Genomic DNA, 27,899 nt, shown 5'->3' on the forward strand with positions numbered 1-27,899 from the left:
ATAATAATAATAATAATATAGCCACCTCACTGCAAAAACTGCTTATCTAATAAAATTTAACCATAAATCAAGATAAAAACATCTATTTGGTACTGTTTTTAGTATGAAGAGACTTACCTAGCACTTTCTCGTAAAATCATTTGACTTAATTCAGAGCTTGACTTGTCTCATCCTGAAAACAAGCAAATTTGCGTTAAAATTATTTTTTGAGAGTACTAACTCTCTTCATAGTAAAAACAATACCAAATAGATTTTTTGAATTTAATATAAGATTAATAACACTTGGTTAGATTTTATTTTTTGCAGTGCTGTTAATGATTTTTTAAAAGTCATCTCTGAACTTCTTCAGTGACCGGTTTCACCATGTTGGACATCTAGTTCCTACTTTTATTTTGAAGGAATGTCGAGTAGCGGATGAAAAATCTTCGTAGGGTTGCTATCAGGGTTGCTAGCCAAACACTGTGGAAAGAACCTCTTTGATACACAAGGAATTTACCCGTTACAACCATACCTACACTGTAAAATATAACAACATATTTTATCCCATTAAGTTATCAGTAGTACTACCGCTTCGTGTTCAGTTGTAAGTTTATCTGAGTGAATGCGGTAGTTCTAGCAGCTAGAGGTTTTAACTAACGTTCGTTGTGTTCGGCTTAAACATCAACGTTGACTAAACACAGTGGCTTCTAACGTTAACGTTAATAACTGTTAGTGCTACACGTGTTGACGTTAGTTTGGTTAATGTTATTCATTGCGAACTTAGATAATATTAGATCATATTAACCTAAAAAGATTAGTAAGTCCTGAATTTCGAAATGTTTGTAGAAGCTAGAATTAGATCTAAATCTTAACTCGGGACTTTTGATTTCGAGTGAATAAATTAACCCAACCTGCAAAATGTTAGATTGGAATGAGATTGAAAATGTTGATCCAGATGAACTGGGAAACGTCGAGGCACTTGTCGACACATTACTTCAGGTAAGTTGTTGCCTATTTATACCAGTGAAGTGAACCATTTTAACATTAACTTAAGTTATCGTACATCAATACTGCGTTCGGGTAACGTTATCAATGGATATGTAGCAGCTATGGCAAGCCAACGATGCCACTATTACGTCTAACAGTTAGCTTCTAGTTTTAAGATAAAACCGCCGTATTATTATTAATAAAAATGCAATTCCAGTGAATTACCATTGCATGTAAATGCAAAAAAGCTGCTGTGTATAACATTACATTACTTACAGTATGATTGGCAGCTATTCAGATTAGACGTGTCCAGTATTCTTGAAAACCACTTACTTGATTAGATGTTAGCTAGAGTATATGACAGTCAGTAAAAATAAATTGTTAATTCAATATTGATCAACATTCTTTGTTTTAATACAGCAGAATGTTACTCAGAATACACTAATGAACACTTAACAACCAATGTAAGCTTGAAGTAAAAAAAAAATCACAGTTGTGTGTGTGTGTATATACATGATAATGCCAATCATATTATCCTAAGACAAATCTATTTATCAGTGGTAATTCTGAAGTGGCAGCAAGAGCAAGAGGTCTCAGTTAATTGTAATAAATAGGTCACTTTTGATGGTGATATAGACTGAAGAACAAGATCCAGCCCTTCAGATGATCAGTTTTAGACAGACCTTAGGTTAGAATCTTAATTTTCACACAGCACAGCTCAGGTCTAAAAACAGAGGTCTAACAGCACAGCTAAGTTTCACAAATGTCACAGCACATGATTCAAATGTATGCATGCTTCATATAGTTGTCGGCATAGTCCTCCTGCAACAATATAATACTCAGAATGTCTCAGTGTAGATCTCAGATCTACGTCTATAGTTAAAAGGTATGTGCAGATATGTTGAGATATGGTCACATGTTTTTAGGAATTAATGTTAGTGTTAATGTCAGCGATGTATGGTTGGCAGGATGTGCACACAGACAGGCACACACATAATGTAATACACGGTCATCACCACACTGGTCTGGTCTGGTCTCTAAAAGACAAAAGCAAACAAGTTAGAGTTATACCAAAAACATGGAATGTGTACAATTGTTCAATACAACTTAGATATTTAAGTGAAGTTGTTGCACCATAAATCTGTAGATATACTAGCCTATAGTATTTCACTGCAAACAAAGCAACATTTTGTGATTTATTAATTTCTGTTTAAGGATAGTTGATAGCCAAACAGTTTAAAGTAAACAGCTTAGAACACTTTGTAGGCAAAGGGTGTGTTGTTGCTGTTGATAATCATAAACTGAGTCTTAAGGATGGACCATTCTGATATTAAGCATCTTGATCTACACTATATCTTACAGCTTGCTAGGTCTGTTATCCACATTTTTTCTACAGATTACAATGTAGGCCTACTTTAGGATGTAGCCTACAACTGGGAAGCTTTAATTTATAGGCCAGAATAATGCAGAAATGAGTAGCCTAGGCCAAGTAAACATACTCTGTAGCTATGTTGACAGCACAAACGTTATACCTCAACTTCTGTAGTGTGTTTTAACAATACTTTGGTCATATGGTCCGTTTCCAAACGGTAAGGTTTTCATCAGGTCCCTTTCAACAGGTTATCAAGAGCCAGATGGTATAACGTTAGTTAAAACGCTACTGGTTAGTGAGCAAATGTAGCCTAACGTTAACGTCAGTGCTTAGCTGGGAGCGAGGTTAGGTTTGAATGTCGTTAGCTAACGTTATCGAAACCTACAGCTAACCGGTCAATTTAAAGTGACGTGACGACTTATTAACGTTGATAACGTTAACTATTCCCCTAACGTTAGAGCTACCGAGTTTGGCTACTTGTGACCTATCATTTCATACATAGCCTATAGTATAGAATGCTACATAACATAATGTTAGACTACATAAATGAGTCAAATACCAAAAATCGGACCACTTACCTTGTCTGTAGTTAGAGAAATGTGCCTCTGGAGGGGAGTTTTACGAGCAAGTAAAGTATCACGGCAGGCCAAAATGTTCAGAAGATTCAGAGCTCCAGTGGTAGAAAGATTGCAGCGGACCAGCTGTTGATTGCTTTCAGGTGCAGGTCACGTCATAATGCTAAAAGTTGCCGCCACGGCGGTCAATGTTAAGTCTATGGGATTTTATTGCTGTTTTATCGTAAATATCTCAAAAAGTATAAAGTTCACAAATATGAATAATTACACTGTACGATTGTCCGTTACATGAGCTTTGTAGGAGTCTTTGAATGAGGTCAGACGGTTCAGCGGTTTCAGTCGCATTAAACGTTGAATTTGGTCGGAAGAAGAATAATAAGAACAGCGATAATAGTCCATTGCATTTGTGCAATGCAATAATATTATTTTATGTGGGGTAGCTAGGACCATAACAAATGTGGAAATAGTTAAGTACAGTAGGCCTACATGGATATTTAATGTGTAAAGTACCAATATTATACCAAGTCCCATTCACAGAATAAATGCATGTAGGTGTTTTGAGGAACACCAAAATAAACATTTACAATTTAATAGATTTTTAGTGCCCCCTCAGGTGAAACACAGCATAGCATTTTGCTCCTTTTATAATGGGGTTAAAGGAACACGCCACCCAATGTCAGTAGTAATATATGTTCTTACCTTAACTTTCACGAGTTGAGTCATACCTCTCCCGTGTCGGTACGTGCACTCAAACGCTCTGGTGCGCGGCGAGAATGTGTTAATATGTTGCTATGCTAGCGGGCTCAGACGTAGCCAGACGTAGAAGTAATCAAAAACATCCACGTTTTCCCGACTTAAATACAGTTACACGAGTAGTTGATTAAAATGTCTACGGTCAAACAACATGAAACGTGGCGATTTTCCAAGCGAATAAACAGGAGAACTACAATGTGTGGCGCAATAGCACTTGGTTGTTTGCTTGATCGGCCTCCCCCTCCCCTCTGAGCGAGAGAGAGGCACACACACTAGAGATGCGCTGATGGGCTATTATTATAACTGCATAGCAAAACTTATCATCCATCCGCCATCCATCAGCACCAACGTTTTTTGACCAATTTTCAAAACCGCACCCGCCCACCATCCACTGGTTGTTTTAATAGGGTGATGCAGCGCTGCTGACGTGAGGCTAGAAAGCTCTTGCCTGTTGTAGAAAGACTGATCCAATGCAGCAAATAGACTATATTAAAAGGCTAAAGTCCTACATTGGCTATGTTGTAGCCTATCCCCAGAATATAAGCAGCAAACTCAGTCTCTGTCCCGCAAAACAGTCTCCAAATAAAACGCACATCGGCATGCCTATTCTGCCAGCTTGTGCAAATATATCGTCCAAAATGCTTGATTGCATTGCATTCTCCACATTTTTAGCTAAATTTTCATGTACCACATCAGCATTTTTGTTCAGTGAATCTTTTGTAAATTGCTTTACAATTACAATCGGGCCTATAGGCCTATTGCCTGGCTTGCCTCAGCTTCGGTCACGTCCTTTTACAATTTTATCATTGTAATAAAAAACGCAATTTGCCACATAATTTCAACATGCTGCTGGCCTACTAATTAATGCCTATTGTACTTTATTTTTTGCAAAAAGAAAGAAATCCTTGATAAAATAACAAGTCATTCACATTATAGGCTACTTTATGCACTGTCATTTCAGGGTGACACTGTGACAAGCCTGTTCTGAAGACTCCCATTCATTTTGACTGCACGGGAAGAGAGCGCGTCTTTTTCAGACAGACAACGCAATTCATTTTATACCAGCAGGCCGATAGGACAAACTGGTGCCTCGATATTAAAGAAACGCCGACTCCATTCATTCTGAAAGTCCACCGCACAACAGTGCAACGTGCATGTTCACATTTTTAGTAACAACCGCCAAACTTGCTTGCTTGCCTTACACATGTAAGTTTTCCGACTATTTTTTCTTACCTTCTTTTTCCGCTGTGGATGTTATTGAGTTTGTAGAAGTTCTGTAGAACATCTCGCACTGCCATCGCCCGATGTCATTTCTGAGTCATATCACTCTGTCTCTCTTTTAAATGCCTATTCCCTAAATCATACATGGGCAACATACGGCCCGCGGGCCACATCCGGCCCGTGGGCTTTCCCTGACCGGCCCGCGTAAGGTCCGTGAAAGAACAATAGTCAAGAGCCTAGCATAGAGATAATGCACGCAAATCAATATCGTTGCTTTTATTTTGAAAGCGACTGCTATTTGTACGCCCATACATTTGTGCGTGGATGCATACGATGTAAACACCCTCATCTGGTGAATAGAATTTATGCTTCTGCGTCGACACAATGCAGTTGCCTTTAAGTCGGCGTAAACCTTTCAAAGTTTTGTGTCTCTTATGTCTGCGTCGCTCACCACCGCAAAGGTTGTCAGAACGAACTCCTGCTGTTTGTTGGAGATACGAAGTGTTAATTTCAAAACGTTACTGGCAGATAGACAGTTTACATTCGGATAACCCCGTCACTGTAACCAAAATATGTCTGAGTTTATTTGCAAAGCTTATGTTAGCGAACTAGTATGATGCTACTACCCACAGGTTGCTTGAAGCAGCCGGCTTAACACACAGGGCGAGTTGACCAATCACAGTTTTGTGCATAAAGTTAAAGCAAAAACATAGCCTACATTTTTAAAATAGTTTTCTTTGTGCATGTTAATTAACTAATGACAGCCTACTATTGTCTGCTTCACATTTCATAGTCTAATTCTGCATAGAGTTAATTTAATGATGGTAATGATTTAATGATGAAATATTGCTGTGTTGATGAAATGGTGACACAGGCCTATGGTTGTACTGACTCCTTCACATTTTCATGGCCTAGCCTAATTATATAGATATTGTTCAGCCTTTGAAAACTGAAAAAAAAAATGTCAATGTCAAAAAATCATTTTCGAGAATGAGGATTAAATACTGGACATAGATTAAATAGCCTATTGCTGTTTTTCCTTGGTCTCCCTCACATTTTCATCTGTTCTTTCAAGTAGTAAACAAAACCATATGATTTACTTAATGTTATACAAGAACAGAATAGAATTGGACAGAATTGAGTTCAGACTTGAGTTCGGTATTTTGGGTCCGGCCCTCCTCAACAGTCCCAGTTTGTCATGTAGCCCCTTGGGGAAATTAGTTGCCCACCCCTGCCCTAAATGGTAGGCTACAATTACTATGTGTTTTATATATAGGCTAATATCGAAACAAAATAACCCAGGCATCTAGGATATAACACAGGTTGAAGTCAACGTGAAGTTGGTTCTGTTTAGGGAGGTGAATGTGTAAACATGTAGATGACTCAGAAATGACATCGGAAGACAAGGAGTGAATAGTGGCAAGAGGCAAGCCGAAGGCTGCTGACAAGGGCCCGACGCTATTGTAAAGCAATTTACAAAAGATTCACTGAACAAAAATGCTGATGTGGTACATGAAAATTTAGCTAAAAATGTGGAGAATGCAATGCAATCAAGCATTTTGGACGATATATTTGCACAAGCTGGCAGAATAGGCAACATGCCGATGTGCGTTTTATTTGGAGACTGTTTTGCGGGACAGAGACTGAGTTTGCTGCTGATATTCTGGGGATAGGCTACAACATAGCCAATGTAGGACTTTAGCCTTTTAATATAACCTAATTGGGGGCCTAGCAGCGAAGCTGTCGGTCAGAAGACAGAAGCTAGCGCTACATGGACACAGCCTCGTTCGCCACACCACTAACACCCTGGTAACTTACCGATGAACACTCCAAACCCGTGAAACATTATTCCCACCAGTGACATTGGCCAATTTCCTAGTGCGTCCTCACAATCAGATACCAAGTCCCTGTACCAAGTTTGGACTTCATACATTAAAGCATAGCCGAGATGTTAGCCCACTTCCTGTTTGGTGGATTCATCGCCATATTTGATTGGCTGTCACGGGCAAACAAAAATGAAATTAAAAGATCTGACAAGTATCGTTTGTGCGGCTCGGTCTGAAGATCATCTCCGACAAGTTCTGTGAAAATCGGATGAAATTTGTTGCTGAAACTTTTCGTAGAGTTTGGACTAAATCCAATATGGCGGAGGTCCAATATGGCGGAAAGTGATAGGATAGGGGTCGATGAACTCTGTATGGTCCAAGGATTCAGACACTACAGGGCTCTACACTAACATTTTTTTCCAGAAGCACTTGTGCGCCCAAGTTAAAAAATGTAGGAGTTCAGACAAAAATTTGACTTCTGTCATTAACTTACACATAATCTAACATTATACTGCAGCTAACAGTTAAACATGCCAGTGCACCAATTGCGAATATTAAGAATGACTGAGAACATTTAGGCTACAGGAAACAGGATTTTAAAGATCAGTGCCTACTTTATTTTCAGTTTGTTCTATTTTCCTACATTTTGTTAATGTAAAATAATATAATACATTGCCATATTTGCATTTAGCCTGTATATCAAGTATCCTGCCAAATGTAGGCTAATTTATTTATTTGTGAATCCATCTGTAGCTAATCCAATATGCCCATGGTGACCTATCTGACAGCATACTGCCTAATACTACTACTAAAACAGTCCATTTTCTCTACCACAAAACCCAACATAGGCTATCAAGGATATATTTTTTATCCTTTTATTTTTTTATTTGAAATATCTGCATTGATGGGGGCAGTAGGCAAACGTTAGGCCTACTTTCGTTTCGCACTTCAGCTTGTATTCGGTGTAAACAAACAAGCATGCGTGGAAGCCTGGATTTGTCAGTAGAGTTCTACCTTTGAATAAAATGGGAGTATTACGGGAGGCTACTTTTGTGCCTGTTCGCTACAGCTATATTTTGCATATTGCAGCCAATACGTCAACTGGGCTAAAAGGCATGTTAGGTTACCTTTCCTTCTCTCACTGCATTCTCAGACTCTCATCCTGTTCCTCCTATATCCGATGAATTCGGTGGATAGAAGAACTAATTTCTTCAATCTTTGCATCTTGGCTGGCTAGTCTAACTTTCCACTTTTTCTGCGCGCTTTTGGATTTGATAGAAGCGACTACTAGCGAGTCACAACGCGAAACTGCTAACGTTGATGGGAGGTGTAGTTTTTATGCTGCATTCGCGACGTGATTCTATGGTTTGCACAGTAATGTTTCTCGATGTTGCGGTGTATTTTGTAGACAAACATTGACATGGTTAGAAGTCATTCGCACCAGTGCGCCTAAATATTTTTTTGCACTCGCACGCCATCATTTTGACTCGCTTGTGCGAGTGAAATGGGCGCACTGTAGAGCCCTGCACTACCTGAATTGTGAGAATGCACAAGGACATTGGTGTAATTTGGCTTCTTGCTGTGAGTGCTTGCTCATGCCATGGCAATGCCATTCCTGCTATAGCGCATTTCTTGGCCCCCACATTGCTGCTTGCAGCTATATTTGGGGGCCAAGCAGCGAAGCTGCGAAGGCACCCATTGAGTTACTAGCTTTTCCTATTATTATTATTATTATGCCATTGGAGTCTATGGCAGCCCATAGAACGCCTGGCTAAAAAGTTCAGATTTTTTGGCAGAAAGTTTTGGGACACTCCACTGACCACTCACACTTATTTACGGACCTCTAAACCCAGCCATCTAGCGCCACCAACAGGTCAAAATCTGGCCGAAAATTGAATCGCTGGGTCTAAAGTTATGAAATTTGGTACACTGATTCAGCACTGTCCCATGATCACTCTCACCAATTTACAGAACTCTATGCCCAACACTCTAGTGCCACCAATGGGTCAAAACTGGATTGCATTAACGCATGTGAAGATTGAACGGTGCATCCGATTTTCACAAATCAGGGAAATCATTACATTTATTAGTAATGATTTACACAGTTGGTTTACTACTTAGTATTTACCTGAGCATTCAGTATTGTGCAATATTTATGAGACATGGTCTGAAGATCATCTGTGCCAAGTTTCATGAAAATTGGATGAAATTTGTGACCTGTGAAAACTTTTAAGTGTTTTTGATGAAATTCAATATGGCGGTCCAATCAATTATGTTAATGTCAAAAGTTGATATGTCAGCCTAAGGACCTCCCAAAGTATTAACAGAGATTAACAGAGACTAATATGTTTTAACTTCAAACACATCACCCCATAGAGGCCAAAACGTAGTAATCAGCCAAATTGACTCACTTCTTAAGACCCTTGGTATGGTGTTACAACGATGTGGAGTCGAAATGTAAATTGTTAGTATGGTTTTAATGTGTAAACAGACCAACCGCGATTTTGCAATAAAGTGAATGGAGTCATTTTAGGTACTACTTTCACGAGGTCTGTAGTTCTGTCAAAATTTATCTTAACTTTGAACAGACTACATGGTTATCTCTATGTAGTTACTACAATTTGGAGGCGAAATTCGAAGTGTAAATGGGTAGATGACAAATAGCAGAATTCAGACTGTCCATGTGTCACACACTTATAAAAAATGGCAATTGTTAAGAATTGATATGGAAATGTTGTAGGTCTGGTAGGTTCAAGTTCTGTCAAATTAAATTTATTGGATTTGTATTTAACTTTTGACTTAAAATAATCATCCAGACATAAAAAATGTCATATGGTGTGACTGTCCACCATGTGTGCGAACTTCCTAAAAAGCGCGTATATCCATAAAAAGTATAATTACTTTAAAGTTTTACCATGCATATAAAATAATTGGATGTTTTTTACAACCACAGAAAGTTTTGATGTTTATGCATGCTGTCCAACTAAGTTATAATCAAATATATTTTGTCCATAAAATGGTTGTCATATGGCGTGACACTATATTGTATATTTTGACCGGGCATTCATTTGGACATTATTATTGTGAAGAGGACCCTGCTTAACCAGGAAGTAACAATAGAATGTCAGGAGTAATTGGCATGGTCAAGAGGGGAGTTCTGCTTTTTAGATTTTTATATAAAAAGCTTTGAATTGGACATCATCAATCGTGGCCAAATTTTAGTGTCTTATGGTGTGACATCATTTGCCTAAAAAGTAGCTATTTTTCACAAATATTCTTCATGAATTCTTAAAAAGCACTGCTGCCATGTGGTCAGTTGCATGCTAAATAATAGTTAGCTGTATTTAACTGTCTAGAAAATTAGCTTAACTGTCAAAATGTCATATAGTGTGACGCTGCATCATATGGTGTGACAGCTTTTTTCACACAAAAAAAAGTCACACTATATGACATTTCTGTCACACCCTATGACCAAATTGCATTTTTACATAAAAGTTCTTGTAAAAACATGTTTTAAATTCAGATATTATATGTTTTTTTGTTAAATCTGTGATTATTGGGAAAAAATGTATCTGTACAATTCATATTTCTCATACTTTTTTCTTTTATGTTACCATGCGATGTAAGTTTAAAAAATAAATACTAAACTTTCATCTATTTTGCTGTTACACGCATACACCATTCATACAGTGACTTCAAAATTCATTGTTAATGATTTTATAGTCATTAAAAACCCTGTTTTGCTCTGACACATAGTGGAGTGGTGCAGTTCATCGTATGGCGTGACACCATGTCATTTGGTGTGACATTAAATAATGTCACAAAAAAATACTTTATAATTGAAAAATAATTAAAGTAGTTCTTACAAGAAATATCAGAATAAAGCTAAAATATCTGGTTACACTTAGGAGCATTCTCCACCTTGACAAAATAACTTGTTAAATGTTCACAAGGAAATGTTGCATATCAAAGCAAACATGATTAAAATGTACAGTGACATAAATTAAAGTAGAAAAAAGTATCTAATTTTCATTTTATTTCAAATTATTTTCACGTCACACCATATGACAATTTTAGGCACTAACATGACAAATTCACATATAAATATAAATGTATATTAGTCAAGTTTAGAGATACAGCAACACAGATAAACACTTTTTAGGGATGATATTTGAAGTTTTTTAAAATTCCTTTTTTCAGGCTTATTTGTCATCCACCCAAATATGGTTTTAATGTGTAAACAGAACAACCGCGATTTTGCGAGCTAGAAAAAAGGAAGTGAATGAATGAATAGTTACTGCTTTTCTGAGGGCTGGCGTTCTCATAAAATCGAGTTATCTTCGATAATCATAAAACCTGGTTATCTTCCTTAGACTTCGTAGATGTAGTTACTACAATTTGGAGTCAAAATTCGAAGTGCAAATATGGTTTAAATGTGTAAACAAGACGCCTGATGTTTAATATATGTAAATGAATGGGCACAGTATTATTGTGTACTGTAATGGGCTATCAGTAGTATGTAAACAGTTCATGTGTTATGTGATTTACATAAACTAGTAAACAACAGAAATGTTAAAAGCTGGTATTGTGTTTCCTGAATTCTTACATTCAGGCATTCAAATGAAATGTAATTAAATAGCATGACTCTATCAGTGTATGATGCTTGCATGAGGGAAACATCCCAAAAACAACGGCACCCATATAATTGCTGTTGTTTTGAGAAGTATTTCTCATGCAAGCATCATGCAACAATGCAAAAACAATGAAACTATTGTAGGCCTAATTATATTTTACATTAGTAAAGCAGTACTCTGATGTGCATGCTTTCACAAACTTTTGTGAACAATCTTAGCACTTTAAACAGTGACTGTTTTGAAGTGCATGTATAGCAATATAGTATAAAAATAATAATAATTGTGATATCATTACAATTTGATGGGGGGTGGGAGGAGGGGGTGGGTTCATGTAGGTGGGCCCTATGACCCCAAAGTATGCCTTGACTGGGCCTCAGGTCAAAGAAGTTTGAGAAAGGCTGATGTAGACGACAAAGCAGCAAGGAGGCGTCGTGTGATCATTTAAACAAGTTTTATGACAAGGTCGATGAGGGTGGGAAAAATCGTACATTTCTGTGAAAACTTTGCCCGCACTTCAGTCACATTCAGTCACATTGTCTTTTAAGAAAATGCAGTCCATTTTTCGGTTCCAGCAGCCAACAACCTCAGAACTGACCCTTCAGGCCTCTCAGGAGGCGCTGGCCTTCTAACCTAGTGACCACCATAGCAACCACGATATTTATGCGTTTTAGCTTATTGGATGTTGCGTTAATGCAGATAACTTTTGATCCGTGTGCCCGATTTTCATAAATGAGGTGCCGAGTTCCATGCCCCTGATCAAACCCACTCTTGCATTTCCTCGGAACCGCAAATCTAGTTTTCAATTGATATTCACTACCATTAACTTTTAATTTAATTTCACTGCCTGGACATTTTTCTCCTTAGGTTGAGAAGAGGGATTTACAAGAAAAAGAAACGGCATCTTTAGCCCAACTTTTCAGCATAGTGCAGACTCTCCTGAAGGTAAAGCTACAGTATTTCTTAGTCTATTATTGATGTAGTTATGGTGTAATTTGATCATCTTTGCTGTACTGTGGAAATATTTTCTACAGTTTATTGATGTATATGAAGCTTTGCTAGTATCAGCAGTCTCTCTACTCTTTTTTTTCCGACAGATAAAATGTCAAGAACTTTTATGTGCATATGAGATGATAGACAAGGCTGGAGTTGATTTGGCAAGAACTGGTAGGTTTTTTTTCTCTTTAGCCACATAGAAGAACTTTCGTTGAATGTTGCAATCATGAGAAATATAAAATATATTAAATATGAAACATTGTATGTTTTGCGTTTATGTACCCAGAGAATGCATTTCAAACCGAAGTATCCAAACTACAGAGTGAACTGGAGGTAAGACAGTTTTGCAGTAGTTCCTTTATAGAATAAAGCTATATCATGATCATCTGGTAGGCGCTGCACTAATGGCAGCTCCGCTGTTGTTGCAGGCAGCTCACTACGCCGGGATTAGTGTGTGCTTCACCTCACTGTGTGTTCACTGTGTACTGAGTGTGTTTCACTAATTCACGGATTGGGATAAATGCAGAGACCAAATTTCCCTCACAGAATCAAAAGAGTATACTTATACTTATACTTACTATATAGCTAGCGTTAGCATTGTGGCTAACTGACTTAGCTCCTGTATGGTCATTGGTCAGAAAATGAATGCAGGGTTTCCCGCAGGAAATGTGTTAGTCAAGGTGGTAGGTTGTCCGACCAAGGGGGGGGGGGGGTAGGGTGTCTGATATTGGCGACCAGGGTGGGGGGGTTATGGTGTCGGTCCGACCGGTGGGGGTTGGGGGGGGGGGGGGGGTTGTGGGTGCTGGCGTCTTGTTTGTGCGATAGCCTACAAAGTAATAACACCAAACAAACTATACAGCAGTATACAAATATTTCAAAATATTTGTGTAATTTGTGTAATTTTAACAAAGACTATTACAAACTATAGAACAAGTGCAAAAGAAAGTGCAAAACAATAAAATGTGCAAATCAGTCACTACTTATGGCAGAGCTGACAACTAGCATCACTGCAAGCCATCCTCCTTGGCTTTAAAAAGAACATTTCAAGGGCCCTTTGGTAATTGCACTGAGAATACAAGAGTATATATACTTATACTGTTTTACTATTGGACCATTAATACCTATCTTCATGCAGGCTGTCAGACTGTTGCCCTGCAGCCTGTTACGCAAGTCTGTCCTGATCTATACACCGAGAGTGAATGAAGTTTAGATTGTTTTATAGTTTTGTGTAATATGGATGGAATTTGAGCGCTGAGCGCTTTTTAACGCTCTGTTCTGCTCCAATACTGTTCACACTATGAGTCTGAGGCATGCCCAAACTCACCCAGAATTCATGCCTTCCTAATAAAACCAAGACCGTTAAATTTCAAAGATATAGGACATAGTAGCCGAAGTTCGTGGATGGGGATGGAGTTATCTAAATAATTTAGAAAGCATACTCGTAGCCACGGGCGGGCCTAGGCCCGTCTATTTGTCAGTCTTTCCCGTCCGATTAGAGGGCTTTCCTTAGAGGGCTCACCATCAAGTCAACACTGCGCTGAGAGCAGGTGGCTGTTTACTCGGCCGCTCTTCCGCTCAAATTTGCGTCATGCTTCGCGTCACATGAAACACAATTGAGACAATAGATTGACCATATTGTACAACTGCAAAGCCTTATCATAGGCATGTTGCATTCATGACATGAAAAGTGAAACTTATAGAATGAAAATGACAAATTACGCGGTCGGCTAAACATTTTAAATGTGCGCAAAACTGATGAACCCAGCATCGTTGCGTCACATAAATTAAAACACAAATTGAAGCAACAACTTGACCATTGGACAATCCTACCACAAAACCTTTCTATAGGCCTGCAACATTTATGACATAAACATTGGAATATGAACGCATTTTATCACACCTGACAATTAAACGGAGCTGTGGCTGTTCGTGATTTGACTAATTCTTGAGAGCGAGTGGGATATTTGCGCGGCTCAGCTCCGCTCACTTGCTCTGATTCGGAGGCATATATCACTTATGTAAAGATTTAATTTTTTAATGCGTTCTGCGGAGAAGGGAGACTGGCGTTGGTCACGGTTTGAAATGAAAGGGAGAAAACAGGACAGAGGTGGACTACTTTTTTTTTTTGACGACGTAGTTAAGGCGGCAGGCATGTTTTGCCAAGGCGGCCGCTTTGACTGCAAAGTGCTGTGGGAAACCCTGGAATGGTATGACATTCGAAAGAGAAAAGTACATTTATTTGGTATAACCGCGTTTATGTTTCACAAATACACCAGCAATTAAATTAACTTTATCCATAAAGCAATATTTTAGCCCAGAAATACTTCTCGACAGGGCTGTAGTACGCTGTCCCCCCACTTCTTGGAGCATTGTTTTCACCATTTTAATAGGCATTTATTAATATCATAAGCGTTGTTACCAGTGATAACAACAAGTGCATGCATCTAGGGATGTAACGGTATGAAAATTTAACCTCACGGTTATAGTGACCAAAATTATCATGGTTTTCGGTATTATCACGGTATTTCTAAAAGTGTGTTCAATATATTCAGAAAGCACTGATAGGCCTACACAAGCTGAAATAGTTTCAAAAAGTGTCCCGTTCACTTTTTTCTTCATGTTTAATTGGCTATGTGCTTATAGCTTAACTTACCCTACCATAACTTGGAGATTGCTATTTCTGTTATTTGGATGCAATGAGTGAGACCAAAGTAAGTGTTCAAAATAAAACTTTAGGCTACTATATTCTCCTCATAACGTGAGTGGAATGGATTTAATGTGGACGCAAACATAAAAAGACGCAGAGTGGCTACATGATACAGTGCACGTTTTGCGGTGAAAAAGTTCCGCCTTTTAAAATCAGGTGTAGCCTAATCCGAATCGTAGTTAAAACCATCAATTAGACAACAGAATCAGTAGGGTACCAGTTTTGTTCCATTGTACCAGGCCTACTGTATGTCAAAAGCAGGCTCGGATGAAGCTGGGAAGGATTAAACACACAGTTTCCACACCACGGTAATCAAGAGTGATAATCATGATATTTGAAATGAAAACGGTCAACATTTTTATCGCGGTTTACCATTATACCGGTAATCGTTACATCCCTACATGCATCACGCAAACGTCTCCAATTAGGCGCCCTAAAAATTTGTTACAACAATTACCATCATGCTGTAGCACACCACCATGCCTAAAGACATCAGAAAACTATGCAGCTCGTCGTTCCGCGTTACCCGAAAGTAGTTAGAAAGTGGCTAGAAAACCATAGATTATTACAACTGCCTGTATCCGAATCTAGCAAGCATCTTCGTTGCCGACTGATGTAATTCCTTCGATTGTGTTTTGCAGAAAGCATGTAGACTAGTCCAGTGGTCAAAATGACATGATAACATACATAAGCAAGTGTGCGTAATAGGCTACAAGTGATTTTTATTGAGGGAGCGCCGCCTCATGTGTTGTGTTTAGGGATGAAATATCAAAAATTGTATTAGTCCTATTTGTAATGGAAATGACTGACACATAGTAAACCAATAAAGTGATAGGCTATCTAACCATAAGCAATGACCCAAATGGTGAACCTGCGCACAAAACAACTTTAGGAAAAACTTAGATTGGTGCAGCTATCCAAACAAAAACTTTTCAAAGACAGCAACTGGCACTTGTATGTATTTGTATGTATGTATTTGTATGTATTTCTGTCTTTTAATTTTTTGTTTTGTTTTGTTTTATTGTCTGTGCACCTCTGCGTTTTAATCATCAGCAATGACATTGATATGACGCCCCCTCAAATTGAGCTACACTGCCCACAGCATATTGAATACGTGTGAATCTTGTGTGTGCTATTGTTATTGCCATGGTTTACGTGTGGTAATGAATGAAGCCATGCCACATGTTATGCTTCAATGAGATTAGATTACGCTAGATTACATAGGCTACTCTACATTATGGTTTATTGTATGATACAATAAAATGAAAAGCTACAGGACCGATATTCATAAACTATGGTGGAAAAATGTAGTTTGGGTGAAGACATTACATTTTGAAGCTAATCCAAGTCATTGCATGGATTTGTGAATTCGGTTTCATGTTCACGAAAGCTGGTAACAATTTGGCCTTCGCCTTACACGCCGATGTATGTGGAGTTGCGAGTGTTACAGTTTTTGCAATGACATCATTGAAATAGCTAACTAATTTAACTTAACTAACCTCTAATTTAACCAAACTAACCTTTCACTTATCATGTATACAGACCTTTCTGCCCTGTAACTGACCCTAGCCAGATGGGTCAGGCCCTTGAGTCGTGGATCTGCTCGAGGTTTCTTCCTATATGTATCTCCAATTCTAGAGAGTTTTTCCTCGCCCCTGTTACTCATGGGCTCTCTCTGAATGTTTTAACACCATGAGACGTGTAATGTTTTGGCGCTCTATAAGTGAAATTAAATTAAATTATTTTAAAAATCCCCACTACAACGCTACTCATGGGTGTTAATCTACAGTACATTACGATCTAGCTGTCCTAACAGTGCTTTTACCACCAGTTTAAATAAATATTTACATTTGCGTTCATGAACCATTTCATCTAACAACACCACTGGCATCTTTATATGACTATCAGACCCCGAACACAGCAATACATTGAACTTCATCATAATGTAATTTGCCGTACGCATAGACAGTAAAAGAACATCTCTCTTTTTGCCGTCCAACAATGGCGCCGTCACGTGACTAAGTCACATGTCTGCAAACGTCACCTACAGGAGCCCAGATGACCAATAAGATCCTTGCTAATGAGCTCACGATTCACAACTTCACCAGGCGTGAAAAAGCCTCAGAATCACCTGTGTGAAGCTGGCCCCCCATTCAAGTAGCCTAGTCTGTTCATCACTAGTGGATTTTGTTGAAAGTGAAAGTAAATGGGTTGATCAGCTGCGTTCTGAAGAATGTTTGATTCAAGTTCAGTCTGCGTGGCGAACTATTTGTTTCTCAGCAGAAGCCATGAAATGGTAAAGGCCAACAAATTGATTTAGATACATAATTTATGAAGTTGTTATTTTCTCGTTTTGGCTTTGCATCGGGTTCACATCCAGTTCAGGGTTTCCGTTTCCAACATCACTAATCTGAATGACCTATGTCCCATAGCACTGAGTTCCATCATAATGAAGTGCTTATATCACCTCCAAACTCCCACCATCACTAGACCCATTCCAGTTTGCCTACCAGCCGAACCGCTCCACAGAGGATGCCATCTCCTCTGCCTTCCACCTGAGCCTGGAACACCTGGAGGATAAGAACAACCACATGCGGATGCTGTTTCTGGACTTCAGCTCAGCATTCAACATGATCTTCCCTCAGTATCTGGTGTGCAAACTGTGTCACTTGGGCCTCGGCACCCCCCTATGCAACTGGCTATTGGACTTCCTCACCAACAGAACCCAGTCTGTACGGGTGAATAATAACAGCTCCAGCGTTATCTCCCTGAACACCGGTTCCACCCAGGGCTGTGTTCTCAGCCCCCTGCTGTTCACCCTGATGACCCACGACTGTCATCCCAGATTCAGCACCAACCACTTTTTGAAGTTTGAGGACGACACAACCATTGTGGGCATCATCCAGGACAACAACGAACTGGCCTACAGGGATAAGGTGAAACACCTGGTGGACTGGTGTAAAGTCAACAACCTGATCCTCAATGTTGACAAAGACAAAGAAGAAGGACATCATTGTTGACTTCAGGAAATCTCGGCCCAGTCATACACCACTCCTCATCAATGACACTGCGGAGGAGGTCGTCAGCAGCAGCAAGTTCCTGGGGGTGCTAATCACCGATAAACTAACCTGGTCCCTTAACACAACCTCCCTGGCAAAAAAGGCACAGCAGCGCCTGCACTTCCTGCGCCAGATGAGGAGAGTCCCCCCCCGCCCCCATCTTGATCACTTTCTACAGAGGCACCATCGAGAGTCTACTGACCAGCTGCAGATTCAGAGACAGTTTATTTCCATTGGCCATAACACTGTTGAACACTCACATACAATAAACTAGAAAAGCATTTCCTGAAGGAAATACAGTGCATGAAAATGCAAAAAATATGATGTAAAATATCATACAGAGTAAAAACAAACTATATTGGTTGCTAGGTAGATGAGGTTTAATATAGTTGGAATGACTGAACAGTTAAATAGGTGGATAGTTTATATAGTTAAATGATTTACTTGGTAGATAAGGTTTAATATAGTTGGAATGATTGAACGGTTAAATAGGTGGATAATTTAAATGGTTAAATTATTTAGGTACATAATTGACGATAACTGACAGTTGGAATGGCTCTAATGTTTGCTAGTAGTTATGCTAACTATGTTATCAAAGATAATAATGTTAACCAAGTAGTTAACTTAGCTAATGTTTTCATGTTTAGTAGTTATGCTAACTAGCATGTTAGCAATGCTAACTAGCATGCTAGCAATGCTAACATGCTAACTATGTTAACCATGTGACTTAGCTTACCTAGCTAATCATTTTTAGTAGGTATGCTAACTATGCTAACTAACATGCTAATATGCTAGCATGCTAACCATGTTACTTAGCTAACCATTTTTAGCAGTTTTGTTAAAAATGCTAACTAACATGCTAACTATGCTAACCATGTTACTTAGTTAACTTAGCTAATATTTTTTAACAGTTATGCTAACTATGCTAACTATCATGCTAACATGTTAGCATGCTAACTATGCTAACCATGTTACTTAGCTAACTTAGCTAATCATGCTAACTAGCATGCTAACATGCTAGCATGCTAACTATGTTAACCATGTTACTTGGCTAACTTAGCTAATCATTTTTAACAGTTATGCTAACTATGCTAACTAGCATGCTAACATGCTAACTATGCTAACCATGTTACTTAGCTAATCATTTTTATCAGTTTTGTTAAAAATGCTAACTAGCATGCTAACTATGCTAACCATGTTACTTAGCTAACTTAGCTAACTAGCTACAGTGGGTAGGAGTCATAGTTGATGACAAGTAACAGTTACAATGGCTGAACAGTTAAAAAGTTCAGTAGTTTAAAGGCTTAAATTGTTTAACAGTGAAATTTTGTAGTGAGGACTTTTATTTTGAAACAGTTTTTGGCAGAGGAAGCAGTTGAACAGGATGTGTAGTCTTAATAGGGCCAGTTTGTATGCTTAAAGCCTGAGATTGGCAGTTGATGCAGGTGGCCCGAACACCTGCCATAGGATTCTAATTGCTTAACGGCCGTATTGTGATGTCATAATCATAATGTTAAGTCTATGGGGAAATTTTGAGCAGTTTTTAATTAATAGTTTAAAAAGTATAAAAGTTACAAAGATGAAAAATACATAGCAGCTTTGTCCGTTTGAATACCTACGTTACAAAGTTTGAATGAAGTTTCTAAGTTAAACTGTTCAAGAGAAATAGTGTACGGAAAAAGTGGTAAGCGGAATAATAAGAAGTTGCCTAGGAAGAACAGTACAGTGCATTTTCATGCACTGTACAGTGGGTCCCCGTTAAAAATTGACACTTCATTCACGATCATGGTGAATGATGAAATGTAAGTACAACTGCAGCCGCTTGGGGGCAGCATAGTCCGCTGTAGCGTTTCACGGTCGAACCAGACGGCACATTCGACAGCAAGGGCTGTGATTGGCCGAGTTTTCAGTGCGTTTCTCTGTGTTTTTAGCAGCCCCTGCAACATGCCCCTGCAACATGCTAGTCCACTGTAGCCTAAGCCTTGTACATAATGTTAAACATTGTTTTGGATTCAGTGGCAAGATTTCTTGATTGTACAGTGTCTGTCTCTCAGTAATGTTTTAAAATGAGAGCTTCGTCAGCTGGCAGTATAGGCTACTTTGTCGGTAGTCATGAGAAGTTCGCTTGCTAACAGAACATAAAAATGCTGCCCAGAAACCTTGTGAATAGTTCTGACACTAACTAGGTTGAAATATAGCCTTTGCCTACAGCATCTCCTTAACAGTAATGTTAACAAAATGACAGCATTCATATGACAAAGGAAAACGAATCCGGTCACTCAAGACTGTGCCGCAGCCGTGGGGCAGAAGACGCTTGGTGGCCGTCCACAACGTTATAAACTTAACCTAAATAGTCGGCTGCTGTAAGCTACAATCGGATTTTATTGTATACCCCTGTTGTCTCAATGATAATAACATCTCATTTCCGACTATATTTCAAAGTGTGCCGTTCATTTGCATTAATAACATAACATCGTATTTTGTCATTTTTGGCGAAGACATGCATTCCGTTAGGGATATTGAACATATTTAACATTCTCTAACCATCGTGATTTCGAATTGGTGCAGTTGTCAGCACAAAAACTCATTTTATTCTTTTGCTCTTTTGCATTGCTCTATGCTGTTCTATGGTGCTTTCTGCCTCTTGGTTGCGTGACGTTTCATAGAAATCCATGTATTATGAGCGCATAAAACGACTTGTTTTGGGACATTAATCTAGGCTACGTTAAGCTTTAAGGATTGTATGTCCTTAATTTATTTATATAGGCCTAGGCTAGGCTACTTGCGCAAACCCTGGATAGACTTTTATTGCCACAACAATATTGGTGGTATTTGTTACATTAGCTTCAAAAGGCACTGCTTGTGAAAGAAGGGGGTGGGGGAAGGGAGCTTGCAGCCAAGTGTCTGAAAAATGCATAGCCTACAACACAGAACCCGCTTCTCGCATTAGTCACTGACAGTAGACACTCTTCCAGCCTAATGACTTAAACACATTTTGAATGATTTACAGTATGCCTAGACACATTAGCGCTCCACGTGTAGAAACTGTGCAGAATACAATGTGTGAATGATGCTCAATGATTTGCCAATAGCCTATAATAGTCTTCTGCTGGGTTGCATGTAGCCTACTGTAGGCTATAGCCTACAGTTTTACTGTAGGCTACATGTTTTCAGCCTTTATTGGTTAAATGACCATTTTTATTACGAAAATATTTCTTAACTTCAAAAACTCAGTGTCTAAAACTCGGTGTCATTCAGACTCAACCCTCTTGACGTTTGGTGATTAATTGACAGCTGTTTTGGGACACGTTAAACTTTCTTTATAATGAGCGCATAAAACGACTTGTTGTTTTGGGACATTAAGCTACGTTAAGCTTTTTCACGTTAAGGTCCTTATATATTTTTATATATTTAGGCTACTTGCGCAAACCCTGGATACTTTTATTGCCACACAACAATATTGGTGGTATTTGTTACATTAGCTTCAAAAGGCACCGCTTCAGAAAGCTACACTGCTTGTGAAAGAAGGGGGTGGGGGAGGGGAGAAAGCTCGAGTAGCCGAGAGAGACGCCGAGAATGATCGGTTGAAAGCGTGAACTGAAGGACTGCATCAATAAGATCAACGAATTCCTCCGCACAACACGCAGATCTTCCCAGGGATTCAACGTGCTTTAAATTGTTGAATGTAGACTGTTCATTATTTCAATAAATACGTTTTCTCCGAAGCACTTTCCCGACTTCGTCTTTCTATAGGCTAAGCATATCATGGAGATAGAGTAGAAAACTGGATTTAACTAAACAAATGTAACTAAGTAAACTGATTGTTTACTCTACAGTAGGCTATGTCCCCCCTCTCAGGCTGTACAGTAGGCCTATTGAAAGTAGACTAATGAGCTTAGACACATTAGCGCTTCCAGCCGAATGACTTTCACACATGAATGATTTACAGTAGACACATTAGCGCTCCACGCAGTGGCGTAAATATAGTTGGTGCAGCAAGTGCAGTCGCACCAGGGCCTGTGACCTCCGTCGCTACCCCCGCAATGCAATTGCTGGAAAATTCTATACCGGTCCTTTCTGACTACCTGCGTGCCTTTGACCAGGCCTAGGCTACAGCGCAGACACTCGCAAATAAATGGGGGTTCAGAGTACATTTGAAAATGTTAGAGCACGGAGAGTGAAGCGTCACTTTGACGAACTATCGGAAGATGAACGCTTAACAAAGGCGAACACTTTAACAGGGGGAATTAATTGGGCATGAATCATTGTGTTGAACGGTATTTGTCAATGAGCAGAAACACACACGACATTCAAACTATTGATAAGATGTACTGGTCTGTATCTATAGGCAACATTGGACAAATAAATGACACTGACTCGCCATATCCTGACTCAGGAAAAAAAAACATTTTCTTGCTTTGCCGCAAACTCAGCAATGAAATCATAGGCCAGTTTGCAGGTAGCCTAACGTCTTTTTCATAGAAGGGAGAGCCTAGTCTCTCCTGTGACATGGAGGTGCGCAAATAGTTTTTAATAGCCTGTTCAACTTCGAAAAGCTTCGTTCACCCGATGCCAGTCACTGATCGCAATTTCAAAGTTTGGAAAGCTTCATCTTTTTAAGTTTTAAGTGCAGTGGCCCCTATCTGCCCCCTTTGGAATTATATCTCGAGCCTATTATAAGGTCCAGTGCGTTATGTCCTGGGATTCGGATGTGCTCAAAAAGAAAAGAAAAAACACTTTTTTATAGATGGTTATGAGGAGCAATATGAGAGAGAAATTTGATGATCATTGATCGTTGTTTTGGGACGTTAAGCCTTTTCCATAGGCGTCAGTGAAGGAGATTGAAGAATGACAATTTTTTTATACGAAAATATTTCTTAACTACAAAAACTCAGTGTCTAAAAACTCAGTGTCATTCAGACTCAACCCTCTTGTTTTATTATCTTTTTCGTTGTCGTTTGAACGTTGGCAAGCAGGCATGTTGCGGTTGCAATTTAAGTGAAATTTCTACAGTAGGCCTACAACATGCTGTTAGGCTGGGCTACTGTCAATGTACTTGTACAGGTAAATGTTCAACAATTGCTGGTGTACAGGTTATATAATCAATTAGCTAAATCATTTGTCCAGCTGTTTAAACATTTTTTCGTGCTACATTCAAACGCAAAAGGTGCTTTGATATATTTTTCGTTTGAACGTCGGCAAGCAGGCATGCTTTGGTTGCAATGAATGAGGATAATTGCTTTTTTTTGCATTATTTTGAATATGACTCTCTCCAGTCTCAACAGCACGTACTTTTTCCACACGCTAAGTTCTAACACACATATCCCCTCTCGCTTTCTCTCTCTCCATCCCTGCACACGGTGCTTTCTTAAAGGAGCTGCACCATTTTACAACAATTGCATCTACATTTTCATATTAGAATGTTTTGTCAAGTGTAAGCTTAAACTACCGTGATCAATTTAAGTTCCCCTGCCCCCGCTGCGTCATGGAAGCAGTAAGTCAGTCGCATCAAAAATAGTAGTGGCACCCAAGTGACACCTTGTGGTTGTTTGTGTCAACTGCAGTTTGTGCCATTTCTGCCGAGAAAATGGGGATCGTGATTCCTGAAGGAACCCGTCCAAACTTAACAGGGACCCACTGTAACTAGAAAAGCATTTCCTGAAGGAAATATAGTGCATGAAAATGCAAAAATATGATGAGTTCATATGGTTAAATTATTTGCTTGGTAGATAAGGTTTAATATAGTTGGAATGACTGAACAGTTAAATAGGTTGATAATTGAAATGGTTAAATTATTTAGGCAGATAGTTGACGATAACTAACAGTTGGAATGGCTCCAATTTTTGCTAGTAGTTATGCTAACTATGTTAACAAAGATAATAATGCTAACCAAGTTACTATGCTAACTAGCATGCTAACAATGTTGAAATGTTAACTATGCTAACCATATGACTTAGCTAACCTAGCTAATCATTTTTATTAGTTATGCTAAATATGCTAACTAGCATGCTAACATGCTAATTATATTAACCATGTGACTTAGCTAACTTCGCTAATCATTTTTAATAGTTATGCTAACTATGCTAACTAGCATGTTAACATGCTAGCATGGTAACTATGCTCACCATGTGAATTAGCTAACTTCGCTAATAATTTTTAGCAGTTATGCTAACTATGCTAACTAGCATGTTAGCATGCTAACTATGCTAACCATGTGACTTAGCTAACTTAGCTAATCATTTTTAGTAGTTATGCTAACTATGCTAACTAGCATGCTAAAATGCTAGCATGCTAACTATGTTCACCATGTGACTTAGCTAACTTAGCTAATAATTTTTAGCAGTTATGCTAACTATGCTAACTAGCATGCTAACATGCTAACTATGCTAACCATGTTACTTAGCTAACTTAGCTAATCATTTTTAACAGTTTTGTTAAACATGCTAACTAGAATGCTAACATGCTAACTATGCTAACCATGCTAACTAGCTACAGTGGGTAGGAGTCGTAGTTGATGACAAGTAACAGTTACAATGGCTGAACAGTTAAAACGTTCAGTAGTTTAAAGGGTTAAATTGTTTAACAGTGAAATATTGTAGTGAGGACTTTTATTTTGAAACAGTTTTTGGCAGAGGAAGCAGTTGAACAGGATTTGTAGTCTTAATAGGGCCAGTTTATATGCTTACTGCCTGAGATTGGCAGTTGATGCAGGTGCCCCGAACACCTGCCATAGGATTCTAATTGCTTAACGGCCGTATTGTGATGTCATAATCATAATGTTAAGTCTATGGGGAAATTTTGAGCAGTTTTTAATTATGGTTATGGTTATGGATTTAGCAGACGCCTTTGTCCAAAGCGACATATAAATACAAAACAACATAATAATATTTAAAAATGAACAGGGAACAGATTAAAATCTAGGTCAAATATAGTAAGGAGAATAGTTGTAGTACACAATAATATCAATTCAATCAATAGCCTAATAAAAAAAGCAATGTAAAAAAGGGGAAAGGCAATAATAAAACAATAATGTCAATTCAATCAATAATATAAACACAATAACATGCTAAGACTACATTAAGGAGAATATCAATAATAAACAATAATGTCAAATTAATTAACAGCCCAATTAAAATAAAACAACATTATATAAACCATAACACATAAGCGCTTAAACAACTAAGTATATGTTGAATAGGAATGTCTTTAGACCCCTCTTAAACGACCCAAAACTACCACAGGAACGGAGAGCACTGGGCAGTTCATTCCACCAACATGGAACCACTGAAGAAAAGAGTCTGGAATTAGACCCAGTTTTTATGACTGGTCGACACAACATACGCTCACCAGAAGACCGCAGTGGGCGGTTGGGGATGTAAGGCTTGATTATTGAATTAAAATAACTAGGAGCAGATCTAGTTAGTGTCCTATAGGCCAAAGTGAGAGATTTAAATTTAATTCTGGCTACTATAGGGAGCCAATGGAGAGTAACTAGGAGAGGAGTTACATGTGTCCTCTTTGGCTGATTGAAGACCAGGCGTGCTCCAGCATTTTGAATCAGCTGTAATGATCTTGTTACACAAGCGGGTAAGCCAGCTAATAGTGAATTACAATAGTCCAGCTTAGAGATGACCATGGTCTGAACAAGAAGTTGTGTGGAATCTTGTGTCAGATAAGGTCTGATCTTCCTAATGTTGTAAAGCATAAACCGGCATGATTTTGCAATAGAAGCTATATGCTCAGAGAAGTTAAGTCGGTCATCAATTACAACGCCCAAGTTTCGTGCCGATCTAGTTGGGGTCAGTGAAGTTGAGTCAAGCTGGATGTTAATCTGTTGGGGAATAGCTGTTTTAGCTGGAAACACCAAAAACTCTGTTTTTGAGAGATTAAGCTGAAGGTGCCGATCTTTCATCCAGGCTGAAATATCCTTAAGGCATGCAGAAATCCGGTGGGAAACACTAGAGTCATCAGGTGGGAAAGACAGGTAAAGTTGAGTGTCGTCTGCATAACAGTGATAGTCAAATCCATGGGAGCGAATGGTATCACCTAAGGAAGTGGTGTAAATAGAGAAAAGCAAGGGTCCTAATACTGATCCCTGAGGCACACCTGTGGTGAGGGCATGAGACTTAGATACCTGTCCCTGCCAAGACACGTTGAAAGAACGCCCTTTAAGGTAAGATTCAAACCAGTCAAGAGCTTTTCCAGAAATTCCCAGTTCAGATAGTATAGATAGGAGAATGTCATGGTTAACAGTATCAAAGGCTGCAGATAAATCTAGTAGAATTAATACTGATGACTGAGCAGAGGACTTAGCTACTCTCAATGCTTCAGTCACAGACAGAAGAGCAGTTTCAGTAGAATGACCACTCTTGAAACCAGACTGCATAGGGTCTAGTAGATTATTCTGATGAAGAAAGTCACAAACTTGCTTGAAGACCACTTTCTCCAAAACCTTTGACAAGAAAGGAAGAAGGGAGACAGGTCTGTAGTTCTTCACCTCAGTTGGATTAAGTGTACTTTTATTTAGCAGAGGTGTAACCCTAGCCTGTTTAAAAGAATAAGGAACTATTCCAGAACTGAGAGAAGCATTAAATACATGTGTGACTGCTGGTAGAACAGCGGGTGAGATAGACTGTAGAAGAGTGGACGGGACAGGATCTAATGGGCATGTTGTTGGACGACATCGCTGAAGCAATTGAGAGACTGCTTCCTCATCAAGAGGAGAGAAAGAGTCAAATGATGGGGTCATACTAACACAAGGCAAAGCCCTCCTTATAGGAGCATCAAACTGAGCACTTATTTTAGCAACTTTTTCAGTGAAAAATGTTGCAAAGTCATTTGCTGACAGTGAAGTAGTTGATGGTGGTGGTGGAGGATTGAGGAGAGATTTGAAAGTAGAAAAAAGTTGTCTACTGTCAGTGGCGCTCTCAATCTTGCTTTGATAGAATGCCTTTTTTGCAAGTGTAACAGTGGATGAAAAGGATGACAGCAAAGACTGGTAGTTACTAAGATCATTTCCATCTTTGGATTTACGCCATTTCCTCTCAGCAGCTCTAAGTTCCTTTCGTACTGAGACTATACTGTTCGTCAGCCATGGATGGCGAGGTTTAGAACGAGTAGGTCTTGAGGAAAGAGGACATGCTGCATTCAGACAAGATGCCAGTGTAGAGCAGAGAGTCTTTGTAGCGTGCTATAATTAATAGTTTAAAAAGTATAAAAGATAAAAAATACATAGCAGCTTTGTCCGTTTGAATACCTACGTTACAAAGTTTGAATGAAGTTTCTAAGTTAAACTGTTCAAGAGAAATAGCGTACGGAAAAAGTGGTAAGCGGAATAATAATAAGAAGTTGCCTAGGAAGAACAGTACAGTGCATTTTCATGCACTGTAATAATAAGAAGAAGTTGCCTAGGAAGAACAGTACAGTGCATTTTCATGCACTGTAATAAGAAACATAAGTTGTTGCCTAGGAAGAACAGTACAGTGCATTTTCATGCACTGTAATAAGAAGCCTAGGAAGAACAGTACAGTGCATTTTCATGCACTGTAATAAAGCCTAATCTATGGCTGTAATAACCCCTCGTGCAGCCCCAAACCTCCATGGGATCCTCACTGGACTATAACATCCTGTTACTTTATTCTTTTATCATTGCACTTTTTATACAATTAGATTTTTTTTTAACCTTTTAAATTATACTAGCACTTTATATTCTGTGAATATTTTTACAATTCATAATGCATAAAGTGTCCACTCCACCGTGAGCCAAAGTAACAAAATTTTGTTTAATATGTGC

At 38.8% G+C, this 27,899-nt stretch overlaps 1 protein-coding gene across 1 annotated transcript in view; it reads left to right on the forward strand.

Annotated features, from left to right (window-relative positions):
- Window positions 1-457: 457 nt before the first annotated feature.
- cep290 (centrosomal protein 290) overlaps window positions 458-27,899 on the forward strand; it is a 204,225-nt gene continuing 176,783 nt past the window's right edge. Inside the window, exons 1-4 of the mRNA XM_076302635.1 lie at window positions 458-978; window positions 12,212-12,289; window positions 12,442-12,511; window positions 12,627-12,673. Coding sequence (XP_076158750.1) covers window positions 898-978; window positions 12,212-12,289; window positions 12,442-12,511; window positions 12,627-12,673 — 276 coding nt within the window. The 5' untranslated portion in view covers window positions 458-897. The remainder of the gene's footprint in view (window positions 979-12,211; window positions 12,290-12,441; window positions 12,512-12,626; window positions 12,674-27,899) is intronic.

This window comes from Alosa pseudoharengus, unplaced genomic scaffold, assembly GCF_046254945.1.
Source record: "Alosa pseudoharengus isolate Yale_2024_CS ecotype anadromous, Long Island Sound unplaced genomic scaffold, YU_APseudo_1.1 YU_APseudo_1.1_scf_10, whole genome shotgun sequence".
Lineage (NCBI taxonomy): Eukaryota > Metazoa > Chordata > Actinopteri > Clupeiformes > Clupeidae > Alosa > Alosa pseudoharengus.